The following is a 13,871-nucleotide window of genomic DNA, read 5'->3' on the forward strand; positions in this document are numbered from 1 at the left end:
GCCTCCGACAGCGCCCCGCTCCCTCTCCCTCCGATAGCGCCCCCCCCGCTCCCTCGGCCCCGAGCCTCCGACAGCGTCTCCCGCTCCCACACCCAGCGACAGCGCCCCCCCACTCCCTCCGACAGCGCCCCCCTCCCACACCCAGCGACAGCGCCCCCGCTCCGTCTCCCTCCGACAGTGCCCCCCCACCCCGCTCCCTCGGCCCCAAGCCTCCGACAGCGCCCCCCGCTCCCTCCGACAACATCCCCCTGCTCCCTTTCTCAGGGATTTACCGACCTGCTGAAACCACAGTCTCCACACCAGTGCCGTTGATAAAAGCACGTTTTATGGTTTGCGTTCGGACATCTGACCAGTAGATGCGCCTCTCCACAGAGTCGTAGTCCACCACAGTGACGTTATCGATATCGGGGACAGTGAATGAGATGATAAAGTTATAGTACGGGTTATCGATGTCCACCCCTCGAATCTCCATCTGCCGGGCGTACAGCAGGAATTTTCGGAACTCTAGATCGGAGACAGGAACGCACGTCAGACTGCGCAGTAGAACTGCGGCGGGGGCTACGCATTCTCATCTCCACAAGACCGCAAGGCGGAGGAGTGGAAGGAAGGCCATTCGGCCCATCGGGTCAACTCCACTTCCCTGCACTCGCCCCGTGCCCTTGATCTCCGTCACCCCCTCCGCACCCTCCTACACCCACTCCCCGTCTCAGTCACCCCCTCCGTCCCCCTACACCCCCCTACCTATCTCCGTCAACCGCTCCGTCCCCCTACAGCCCCTCCCTCTCTCTGTCACCCCCCTCCTACACCCCCTCCCGATCACCGTCACCCCCTCCATACCCTCCTACACCCCCCTACCTATCTCCATCAACCGCTCCGTCACCCTACACTCCCTCCCTATCTCTGTCACCCCCTCCCTATCTCCGTCACCCCCTCCGCACCCTCCTACACCCCCTCCCTATCTCTGTTACCCATGTCCCCGTACAACCCCTCCCTATCTCCGTCACCCCCTCCGCACCCACTCCCTATCACTGTCACCTCCTCCATTCCCCCAACACCCCCTCCTTATCTCCGTCAACCTCCATCCCCGTACAATCTCTCCCTATCTCCATCACCCCCTCCGTCCCCCTACACCCCCTCCCTATCTCCATCACCCCCTCCGTCCCCCTCCACCCCTCCCTACCTCCATCACCCCCTCCGTCCCCCTACACCCCCTCCCTATCTCCATCACCCCCTCCGTCCCCCTACACCCCCTCCCTATCTCCATCACCCCCCTCCGTCCCCCTACACCCCTCCCTATCTCCATCACCCCCTCCGTCCCCCTACACCCCCTCCCTATCTCCATCACCCCCTCCGTCCCCCTACACCCCCTCCCTATCTCCGTCACCCCCTCCGTCCCCCTACACCCCCCTCCCTACCTCCATCACTCCCTCCGGCCCCCTACACCCCCTCCCTATCTCTGTCACCCCCTCCCCCTCTCCATCACACACTTGCTCAATGTGAGGGTGTTGTATGGCCACCTGAATCCTCAGATGCACACACACACACACAAACAGACAGAGAGAGAGACAGGCGCGCGCACACACACACACACACACGTACACCGACAGACAGCTGCGCGTGCACACACGTATAGACACAGACAGGCGCGCGCGCGCACACACACACACATACACTGACACACACACACACACTCTGACACACACACACACAGAGACAGGCGCGTACACACACATACTCTGACACACACACACACACACACACACACACAGAGACAGGCGCGTACACACACACACATACTCTGACACACACACACACACAGACAGGCGCGTACACACACACACACTGACACACACACACAGAGACAGGCGCGTACACACACACACACACTGACACAGGCGCGTACACACACACACTGACACAGGCGCGTACACACACACACTGACACAGGCGCGTACACACACATACACTGACACACACACACACACTCTGACACACACACACACAGAGACAGGCGCGTACACACACACACATACTCTGACACACACACACACACACACAGAGACAGGCGCGTACACACACACACACACACTGACACACACACACACACAGAGACAGGCGCGTACACACACACACACACAGAGACAGGCGCGTACACACACACACTGACACAGGCGCGTACATACACATACACTGACACACACACACACACACTCTGACACACACACACACAGAGACAGGCGCGTACACACACACACATACTCTGACACACACACACACACACACACAGAGACAGGCGCGTACACACACACACACACACACTGACACACACACACACACAGAGACAGGCGCGTACACACACACACACACAGAGACAGGCGCGTACACACACACACTGACACAGGCGCGTACACACACACATACACTGACACACACACAGAGACAGGCGCGTACACACACACACACTGACACAGGCGCGTACACACACACATACACTGACACACACACACACACAGACAGGCGCGCGCGCACACACATACACTGACACACACACACACACTCTGACACACACACACAGAGACAGGCGCTTACACACACACTCTGACACACACACACAGAGGCAGGCGCGTACACACACACATACACTGACACACACACACACACACACTCTGACACACACACACACACACAGACAGGCGCATACACACACACACATACTCTGACACACACACACACAGAGACAGGCGCGTACACACACACACACACTGACACACACACACAGAGACAGGCGCGTACACACACACACACACAGAGACAGGCGCGTACACACACACACTGACACAGGCGCGTACACACACATACACTGACACACACACACACAGAGACAGGCGCGTACACACACACACATACTCTGACACACACACACACACACAGAGACAGGCGCGAACACACACACACACACACAGACACACACACACAGAGACAGGCGCGTACACACACACACACACACTGACACGGGCGCGTACACACACACATACACTGACACACACACACAGAGAGACAGGCGCGTACACACACACACACTGACACAGGCGCGTACACACACACATACTCTGACACACACAGAAACAGGCGCGCGCACACACACATACACTGACACACACACACACAGAGACAGGCGTGTACACACACACACATACACTGACACACACACACACAGAGAGACAGGCGCTTACACACACACTCTGACACACACACACACACAGAGACAGGCGCGTACACACACACATACACTGACACACACACTCTCTGACACACACACACACAGAGACAGGCGCGTACACACACATGTACACACACGTGCACCTCCCACCCTGCTGGCACTCACCAAAGCAAGTCTTGTTATCTTTGGCCAGCTTCATGAGGTGGGGGCAGGTACATGATGCGGTGGCGTTGTAGTTTATCAGGCAGAGGTGGGAACAGGGACCTCTGCCACCGTTCGCGGCGCACGGATTTGGAGCTGCAAAGATAACGGGGCAATTTAATTTAAAAAAAACACCCGGCTCAGCGTCCAGGAGACACAGAACGCCGACAGCCAGTCACAGAGAAGAGGCCTTTCGGCCCATCTCGCTGGGAAAAATAGCAGCGCTTCTCCAGCTACTGGCCAAGGCAGGGGGCGGGGGGCTTGTGGACGGGGGCGCTGCTCTGACAAGGCTCGTGAAGCCGTCCAGGGGGTCCGGGGCCCCGGTTCGATTCGCCTCATCCACCCACACCTCCAACCCCCTTCCCCACCCTCTCACCCACCACGGTCAGTGTGTACCATCCATGGGGCCACCGCAGATACTCACCCAAGACCCTCAGGCAGCACCTTCCAAATCCAACCCCCACCACCGGCTCCCCCCCCCCACCCCCCGCAATCTTCCGTCCGGAACGACAAGGGGCAGCAGATACATGGGAACAGCACGCAGCGTCTCCCCCGCAAGTTCAACTGAGAGCCCCTTGCCGTCCCGACTCAAATACATCACACGTCCCTGGTGGGGCGGGGGGGGGGGGGGGTTCGTCCTGGGACAACGCTCGTCCTCTGGTGCAGGAAGAGCGGGTACTGTGCTAGGCTGCACTCCAGCATCCCATCCCTCCACCCAACCAGGGGACGGGCGCTGCCCCAGGGTGACCCCCCAACCCCCTCACCAGGGGATTGACGCTGTCCCAGGACAAGACTCCCCCAAACCCAGGGGACGTACGCTGTCCCAGGACGACCCCCTCCCTCACCGGGGAACGTGCGCTGTCCCAGGACGACCGCCCTCACAAGGGGATTGACGCTGTTCCAGGACAAGACTCCCCAAACCCAGGAGACGTGCGCTGTCCCAGGATGATCGCCCTCACCAGGGGATTGACGCTGTCCCAGGACAAGACTCCCCCAAACCCAGGAGACGTGCGCTGTCCCAGGACGACCGCCCTGACCAGGGGATTGACACTGTCCCAGGACAAGACTCCCCCAAACCCAGGGAACGTACGCTGTCCCAGGACGACCCCCTCCCTCACCAGGGAACGTGCGCTGTCCCAGGACGACCCGCCCTGACCAGGGGATTGACGCTGTCCCAGGACAAGACTCCCCCAAACCCAGGGGACGTGCGCTGTCCCAGGACGACCGCCCTGACCAGGGGATTGACACTGTCCCAGGACAAGACTCCCCCAAACCCAGGGAACGTACGCTGTCCCAGGACGACCCCCTCCCTCACCGGGGAACGTGCGCTGTCCCAGGACGACCGCCCTCACAAGGGGATTGACGCTGTCCCAGGACAAGACTCCCCCAAACCCAGGAGACGTGCGCTGTCCCAGGATGATCGCCCTCACCAGGGGATTGACGCTGTCCCAGGACAAGACTCCCCCAAACCCAGGGGACGTACGCTGTCCCAGGACGACCCCCTCCCTCACCAGGGAACGTGCGCTGTCCCAGGACGACCGCCCTGACCAGGGGATTGACGCTGTCCCAGGACAAGACTCCCCCAAACCCAGGGGACGTACGCTGTCCCAGGACGACCCCCTCCCTCACCGGGGAACGTGCGCTGTCCCAGGACAAGACTCCCCCAAACCCAGGGGACGTGCGCTGTCCCAGGATGATCGCCCTCACCAGGGGATTGACGCTGTCCCAGGACAAGACTCCCCCAAACCCAGGGGACGTACGCTGTCCCAGGACGACCCCCTCCCTCACCAGGGAACGTGCGCTGTCCCAGGACGACCGCCCTGACCAGGGGATTGACGCTGTCCCAGGACAAGACTCCCCCAAACCCAGGAGACGTGCGCTGTCCCAGGACGACCGCCCTGACCAGGGGATTGACACTGTCCCAGGACAAGACTCCCCCAAACCCAGGGAACGTACGCTGTCCCAGGACGACCCCCTCCCTCACCAGGGAACGTGCGCTGTCCCAGGACGACCCGCCCTGACCAGGGGATTGACGCTGTCCCAGGACAAGACTCCCCCAAACCCAGGGGACGTACGCTGTCCCAGGACGACCCCCTCCCTCACCAGGGAACGTGCGCTGTCCCAGGACGACCCGCCCTGACCAGGGGATTGACGCTGTCCCAGGACAAGACTCCCCCAAACCCAGGGGACGTGCGCTGTCCCAGGAGGACCGCCCTGACCAGGGGATTGACACTGTCCCAGGACAAGACTCCCCCAAACCCAGGGAACGTACGCTGTCCCAGGACGACCCCCTCCCTCACCAGGGAACGTGCGCTGTCCCAGGACGACCCGCCCTGACCAGGGGATTGACGCTGTCCCAGGACAAGACTCCCCCAAACCCAGGGGACGTGCGCTGTCCCAGGACGACCCCCTCCCTCACCAGGGGACGTGCGCTGTCCCAGGACGACCGCCCTGACCAGGGGATTGACGCTGTTCCAGGACAAGACTCCCCCAAACCCAGGAGACGTGCGCTGTCCCAGGATGATCGCCCTCACCAGGGGATTGACGCTGTCCCAGGACAAGACTCCCCCAAACCCAGGAGACGTGCGCTGTCCCAGGACGACCGCCCTGACCAGGGGATTGACACTGTCCCAGGACAAGACTCCCCCAAACCCAGGGAACGTACGCTGTCCCAGGACGACCCCCTCCCTCACCGGGGAACGTGCGCTGTCCCAGGACGACCGCCCTCACAAGGGGATTGACGCTGTCCCAGGACAAGACTCCCCCAAACCCAGGAGACGTGCGCTGTCCCAGGATGATCGCCCTCACCAGGGGATTGACGCTGTCCCAGGACAAGGCTCCCCCAAACCCAGGGGACGTACGCTGTCCCAGGACGACCCCCTCCCTCACCGGGGAACGTGCGCTGTCCCAGGACAAGTCTCCCCCAAACCCAGGGGACGTGCGCTGTCCCAGGATGATCGCCCTCACCAGGGGATTGACGCTGTCCCAGGACAAGACTCCCCCAAACCCAGGGGACGTACGCTGTCCCAGGACGACCCCCTCCCTCACCAGGGAACGTGCGCTGTCCCAGGACGACCGCCCTGACCAGGGGATTGACGCTGTCCCAGGACAAGACTCCCCCAAACCCAGGAGACGTGCGCTGTCCCAGGACGACCGCCCTGACCAGGGGATTGACACTGTCCCAGGACAAGACTCCCCCAAACCCAGGAGACGTACGCTGTCCCAGGACGACCCCCTCCCTCACCAGGGAACGTGCGCTGTCCCAGGACGACCCGCCCTGACCAGGGGATTGACGCTGTCCCAGGACAAGACTCCCCCAAACCCAGGAGACGTGCGCTGTCCCAGGACGACCGCCCTGACCAGGGGATTGGCACTGTCCCAGGACAAGACTCCCCCAAACCCAGGGAACGTACGCTGTCCCAGGACGACCCCCTCCCTCACCAGGGAACGTGCGCTGTCCCAGGACGACCCGCCCTGACCAGGGGATTGACGCTGTCCCAGGACAAGACTCCCCCAAACCCAGGGGACGTGCGCTGTCCCAGGACGACCGCCCTGACCAGGGGATTGACACTGTCCCAGGACAAGACTCCCCCAAACCCAGGGAACGTACGCTGTCCAGGACGACCCCCTCCCTCACCGGGGAACGTGCGCTGTCCCAGGACGACCACCCTCACAAGGGGATTGACGCTGTCCCAGGACAAGACTCCCCCAAACCCAGGGGACGTGCGCTGTCCCAGGATGATCGCCCTCACCAGGGGATTGACACTGTCCCAGGACAAGACTCCCCCAAACCCAGGGGACGTACGCTGTCCCAGGACGACCCCCTCCCTCACCAGGGAACGTGCGCTGTCCCAGGACGACCGCCCTGACCAGGGGATTGACGCTGTCCCAGGACAAGACTCCCCCAAACCCAGGAGACGTGCGCTGTCCCAGGATGATCGCCCTCACCAGGGGATTGACGCTGTCCCAGGACAAGACTCCCCCAAACCCAGGAGACGTGCGCTGTCCCAGGATGATCGCCCTCACCAGGGGATTGACGCTGTCCCAGGACAAGACTCCCCCAAACTCAGGGGACGTACGCTGTCCCAGGACGACCCCCTCCCTCACCGGGGAACGTGCGCTGTCCCAGGACAAGACTCCCCCAAACCCAGGGGACGTGCGCTGTCCCAGGATGATCGCCCTCACCAGGGGATTGACGCTGTCCCAGGACAAGACTCCCCCAAACCCAGGGAACGTACGCTGTCCCAGGACGACCCCCTCCCTCACCAGGGAACGTGCGCTGTCCCAGGACGACCGCCCTGACCAGGGGATTGACGCTGTCCCAGGACAAGACTCCCCCAAACCCAGGAGACGTGCGCTGTCCCAGGGACGACCGCCCTGACCAGGGGATTGACACTGTCCCAGGACAAGACTCCCCCAAACCAGGGAACGTACGCTGTCCCAGGACGACCCCCTCCCTCACCAGGGAACATGCGCTGTCCCAGGACGACCCGCCCTGACCAGGGGATTGACGCTGTCCCAGGACAAGACTCCCCCAAACCCAGGAGACGTGCGCTTGTCCCAGGACGACCGCCCTGACCAGGGGATTGACACTGTCCCAGGACAAGACTCCCCCAAACCCAGGGAACGTACGCTGTCCCAGGACGACCCCCCTCCTCACCAGGGAACGTGCGCTGTCCCAGGACGACCCGCCCTGACCAGGGGATTGACGCTGTCCCAGGACAAGACTCCCCAAACCCAGGGGACGTGCGCTGTCCCAGGACGACCGCCCTGACCAGGGGATTGACACTGTCCCAGGACAAGACTCCCCCAAACCCAGGGAACGTACGCTGTCCCAGGACGACCCCCTCCCTCACCAGGGAACGTGCGCTGTCCCAGGACGACCCGCCCTGACCAGGGGATTGACGCTGTTCCAGGACAAGACTCCCCCAAACCCAGGAGACGTGCGCTGTCCCAGGATGATCGCCCTCACCAGGGGATTGACGCTGTCCCAGGACAAGACTCCCCCAAACCCAGGAGACGTGCGCTGTCCCAGGACGACCGCCCTGACCAGGGGATTGACACTGTCCAGGACAAGACTCCCCCAAACCCAGGGAACGTACGCTGTCCCAGGACGACCCCCTCCCTCACCAGGGAACGTGCGCTGTCCCAGGACGACCCGCCCTGACCAGGGGATTGACGCTGTCCCAGGACAAGACTCCCCCAAACCCAGGGGACGTGCGCTGTCCCAGGACGACCGCCCTGACCAGGGGATTGACACTGTCCCAGGACAAGACTCCCCCAAACCCAGGGAACGTACGCTGTCCCAGGACGACCCCCTCCCTCACCGGGGAAACGTGCGCTGTCCCAGGACGACCGCCCTCACAAGGGGATTGATGCTGTCCCAGGACAAGACTCCCCCAAACCCAGGAGACGTGCGCTGTCCCAGGATGATCGCCCTCACCAGGGGATTGACGCTGTCCCAGGACAGACTCCCCCAAACCCAGGGGATGTACGCTGTCCCAGGACGACCCCCTCCCTCACCGGGGAACGTGCGCTGTCCCAGGACAAGACTCCCCCAAACCCAGGGGACGTGCGCTGTCCCAGGATGATCGCCCTCACCAGGGGATTGACGCTGTCCCAGGACAAGACTCCCCCAAACCCAGGGGACGTACGCTGTCCCAGGACGACCCCCTCCCTCACCAGGGAACGTGCGCTGTCCCAGGACGACCGCCCTGACCAGGGGATTGACGCTGTCCCAGGACAAGACTCCCCCAAACCCAGGAGACGTGCGCTGTCCCAGGACGACCGCCCTGACCAGGGGATTGACACTGTCCCAGGACAAGACTCCCCCAAACCCAGGGAACGTACGCTGTCCCAGGACGACCCCCTCCCTCACCAGGGAACGTGCGCTGTCCCAGGACGACCCGCCCTGACCAGGGGATTGATGCTGTCCCAGGACAAGACTCCCCCAAACCCAGGAGACGTGCGCTGTCCCAGGACGACCGCCCTGACCAGGGGATTGACACTGTCCCAGGACAAGACTCCCCCAAACCCAGGGAACGTACGCTGTCCCAGGACGACCCCCTCCCTCACCAGGGAACGTGCGCTGTCCCAGGACGACCCGCCCTGACCAGGGGATTGACGCTGTCCCAGGACAAGACTCCCCCAAACCCAGGGGACGTGCGCTGTCCCAGGACGACCGCCCTGACCAGGGGATTGACACTGTCCCAGGACAAGACTCCCCCAAACCCAGGGAACGTACGCTGTCCCAGGACGACCCCCTCCCTCACCAGGGAACGTGCGCTGTCCCAGGACGACCCGCCCTGACCAGGGGATTGACGCTGTCCCAGGACAAGACTCCCCCAAACCCAGGAGACGTGCGCTGTCCCAGGACGACCGCCCTGACCAGGGGATTGACACTGTCCCAGGACAAGACTCCCCCAAACCCAGGGAACGTACGCTGTCCCAGGACGACCCCCTCCCTCACCAGGGAACGTGCGCTGTCCCAGGACGACCCCGCCCTGACCAGGGGATTGACGCTGTCCCAGGACAAGACTCCCCCAAACCCAGGGGACGTGCGCTCTTCCAGGACGACCGCCCTGACCAGGGGATTGACACTGTCCCAGGACAAGACTCCCCCAAACCCAGGGAACGTACGCTGTCCCAGGACGACCCCCTCCCTCACCAGGGAACGTGCGCTGTCCCAGGACGACCCGCCCTGACCAGGGGATTGACGCTGTCCCAGGACAAGACTCCCCCAAACCCAGGGGACGTGCGCTGTCCCAGGACGACCCCCTCCCTCACCAGGGGACGTGCGCTGTCCCAGGACGACCGCCCTGACCAGGGGATTGACGCTGTCCCAGGACAAGACTCCCCCAAACCCAGGGAACGTGCGCTGTCCCAGGACGACCCGCCCTGACCAGGGGATTGACGCTGTCCCAGGACAAGACTCCCCCAAACCCAGGGGACGTGCGCTGTCCCAGGACGACCGCCCTCACCAGGGGAGGGGGCGCTGTCCCGGGCGGGTGCCGAGCACACCTACCTTGGGGCTGCCGTGACGGGTGGTAGACCTGCAAGTCGAAGGGCTGGGTGTTGGTACGCTGAACCACTGTGGTGTTCTGCCCCGTCCATTTATTGGCCTTGGCGACAGTGTTGGTCCTCCAGTCTGTCCAGAAGACCTCGCCCCCGTACAGGGTGACCGCAAACGGGTGAGAGAGGTACTCGTGGCCCCTCAGCACCTCGATAAGGCTGCTCCCATCGTACAGCGCAGAGTAAATGGCATCGGACCTGCAGGAGAGGGGCGGGAGGGGGCGCAAAGCGGGAGGGGGTCAGACCGAGACTCGAGTCAGACAATGTCAAACCGACTGGTTGAGTGCGGCGGGGTGGGGAGAGGCAGAGGGCGAGGGCGAGGGCGAGCGGGTGGGGGGGGCAAGGGGGAGGGAGGGGGGGGAGGGGGAGCGTGGCGGGGGGCATACTGGGAGGGAGAGAGGAAGTGGCAGAGGGCAAGCGGGTGGGGGGGAAGGCGGGGGGAACGGGGAAGTGAGGGGGGGTGAAGGGGGAGCGAGATGGGGGGGCAAGGGGCGAGCGGGGGGGGGAAGGGGGGAGCGAGGGGGAGCGTGGCAGGGGGCATACTGGGAGGGAGAGAGGAAGGGGCAGAGGGCGAGGGCGAGCGGGTTGGGGGGGAAGGGGGAGCGTGGCGGGGGGCATACTGGGAGGGAGAGAGGAAGGGGCAGAGGGCAAGCGGGTGGGGGTAAGGCAGGGTGAGCGGTGGGGGGGGAGGTGGGGCGAGCGGGGGGGAAGGGAGAGAGAGATGGGGGGGGAAGGGGGGAGCGAGATGGGGGGGAAGGGGGGAGCGAGGGGGAGAGGGAGCAGGGGCAATTGTGTGCACAGTTCTCCCGTCACCATATCCCCCTCCCTCGGTCATACCCACTCTGGGAGCACCGTGCCCCGTTCCCCGTATCCCACCCCCCCCACCCCCACGGTCAGACACGCCTTGACCCCCTTCACTCACCTGGCATCAATCCAGAGGATGCGCCTTTCGAGGTAATCGACCGTGAGGCCGTTTGGCCAGCCGCCCGCTCCTAGCTCCTGGTGAATGGTCCGCCTTCCAACCCCGCTCATGGAGGCGGCTTCGATCCGGGGCAGGGTCGCATCCCAGTCTGTCCAGAACAGGATCCTGCAGGGATTTAGGTGGGAAAACATGGGGAAGACCAACAGAAAACATCTCAGAAAGCCTGCGGGCCATTACGGTCAACATTACAGTCTGACAAGGGGTCAACACCTCACCGTCAACCCCTCCCCACCCTTGGCGTTACCGTCACTGAATCCCTGCCCCTCCAAACAATATCAAACACCCCCCAACTCGCCTGGACAGGGCTCGGCTCCGACAACCTAGCCCCCCTTCCTCCCCCGAACCTGTCGCACAGCGGCCCGCAGGAGGCCATTCAGCCGGGAGCCCAGTCGGGCAATTACTAACCCGTCCCGTGGATCGAGGGCGATGGCACGCGGATGTTCGATGTCTCCCGCGATCAGGGTGCTCCTCATGCTCCCATCCAGCTTAGCGACTTCAATCTGGTCCAGGTTACTCTCCACCCAGTAAATGTTCCCCGCGATCCAGTCCACCGCCAGGCCCTCAGGAGTGGCCAGGCCATATTGAACAACCGCCTCGACACTGCTGAGGGCTGCGGGAGCGGGAGGCGGAGGTGTGGAGACAGAGAGAGAGAGAGAGAGAGAGAGAGAGAGGAAGAGAGGGGCAAGACGGAGGGAGGGAGGGGAGGGAGAGGCGGAGGTGTGGAGACAGAGAGAGAGAGAGAGAGAGAGAGAGAGAGGAAGAGAGGGGCAAGACGGAGGGAGGGAGGGGGAGGGGAGAGGCGGCGGTGTGGAGACAGAGAGAGAGAGAGAGAGAGAGAGAGAGAGAGGAAGAGAGGGGCAAGACGGAGGGAGGGAGGGAGGGGGAGGGGGCGAGACAGAGAGGGGGAGGGGAGGGGGCGAGATGGAGAGAGGGAGGGGGAGGGGGCGAGACGGAGAGAGGGAGGGGGAGGGGGCGAGACGGAGAGAGGGAGGGGCAAGAGGGAGAGAGGGAGGGGGAGGGGCAAGAGGGAGGGGGAGGGGCGAGGCGGAGAGAGGGAGGGGGGAGGGGCGAGACCGAGAGTGGGAGGGGGAGGGGCGAGACCGAGAGTGGGAGGGGGAGGGGCGAGACAGAGAGTGGGAGGGGGGGGGGGGCAGGGGCAAGACGGAGGGGGGAGGGGCGAGACGGAGAGAGGGAGGGGGAGGGGGTGAGGACGGAGAGAGGGAGGGGGGGCAAGGCAGAGAGAGGGAGGGGGAGGGGCGAGACGGAGAGAGGGAGGGGGAGGGGGTGAGACGGAGAGAGGGAGGGGGGGGCCGAGACGGAGAGAGGGAGGGGGAGGGTCGAGACGGAGAGAGGGAGGGGGAGGGTCGAGACGGAGAGGGAGAAAAACAGACAGACAGGGGAGAGGGAGTGACGGGAAAGAGAGGGAGGGAGGGGAAGACAGAGAGTGGGAAAGACGGAGAGATGGAGTGAAGGAGGGGAAAGACAGAGAGTGAGGGAGGGGTAGGGAGGCAGGGAGGGGAAAGACAGAAAGAGGAAGGGGTGAGGGAAAGACAGAGAGAGGGAAGTGATGGAGTGAGGGAGGGAGGGAGGGAGGGAGGGAGAGAAAGGACCGAGGGAGGGGAAAGGCGGAGAGAGAGAATGAAGGAGGGGTAAGACAGAGTGTGAGGGAGGGAGGGAGGAGAAAGATGGGGGAGGGGAAGCACACGAGATGGCGGGGGGGGGGCGGGTGAGAGACAGATGGATGGGGAAAGCGAGGCGAAGGGGTGGAGGAGCAGGAGAGACGGATCAGACACACAGTTGGAGAGTGGGAAATGGGGAAGGGGTGGGCAGGAGGGGAGGAGGGAGGGATAAGTGGAGTGAAGGGCAGGGGCAGGAGAGGGATGAGAGGGAGAGTGGGAGGAAGGATTTGGGGAGAAGAGAGAGGGTGAGATTGATAAAAGAGGGAGAAAGAAAGAGAGAAACAGGTTGGGAGGAGATAGAGAGTGAGTGAGCAGAAAAGGAGGGAGGAGAGACGGAGAGACATAATTATAACGTCTGGCAAGAATTAACCTTCAACCCACTTACTATGTCACCAAAAAATACAACTGATCATTCAGCTAATTACGGATAAATTAGGCGGCAGCAGCAAATGAAAAGTCAAGAGACCTCAAGGCAGGCAGCATTTTTAAAGACAGAGAGAGATTACTCAGAGGCAGAGGAGAGACAGAGTCGGCGGGTTGGGGGGGGGTTGCTGTAGGACAGGCGCAGGGTGAGAGCTCGGGGCGTGTCCCCCCGGGCAGGTGAAGGTATGGCCCCGAATGGCACTGCGATGGGAATGAGGATACCTCGAGAGGCCGGGGTTGGAGAGGTCGGGGATGGAGGGGGTGACGGAGATAGGGAGGGGGTGCAGGGGGACGG

The 13,871-nt window shown here is 63.2% G+C and overlaps 1 protein-coding gene across 1 annotated transcript in view; it reads right to left on the minus strand.

Annotated features, from left to right (window-relative positions):
• Positions 1 to 13,871, minus strand: part of LOC125448217 (low-density lipoprotein receptor-related protein 1-like) — a gene marked incomplete at its 3' end in the record, with an annotated part of 45,595 nt that overhangs the window by 1,616 nt on the left and 30,108 nt on the right. The window contains exons 17-21 of the mRNA XM_059644061.1: positions 11,880 to 12,084; positions 11,415 to 11,579; positions 10,446 to 10,690; positions 3,386 to 3,517; positions 277 to 504 (exon numbers count right to left, since the gene is read on the minus strand). Of these exons, the coding sequence (XP_059500044.1) occupies positions 277 to 504; positions 3,386 to 3,517; positions 10,446 to 10,690; positions 11,415 to 11,579; positions 11,880 to 12,084 (975 nt within the window). The remainder of the gene's footprint in view (positions 1 to 276; positions 505 to 3,385; positions 3,518 to 10,445; positions 10,691 to 11,414; positions 11,580 to 11,879; positions 12,085 to 13,871) is intronic.

Source organism: Stegostoma tigrinum, unplaced genomic scaffold (genome assembly GCF_030684315.1).
Source record: "Stegostoma tigrinum isolate sSteTig4 unplaced genomic scaffold, sSteTig4.hap1 scaffold_483, whole genome shotgun sequence".
NCBI lineage: Eukaryota > Metazoa > Chordata > Chondrichthyes > Orectolobiformes > Stegostomatidae > Stegostoma > Stegostoma tigrinum.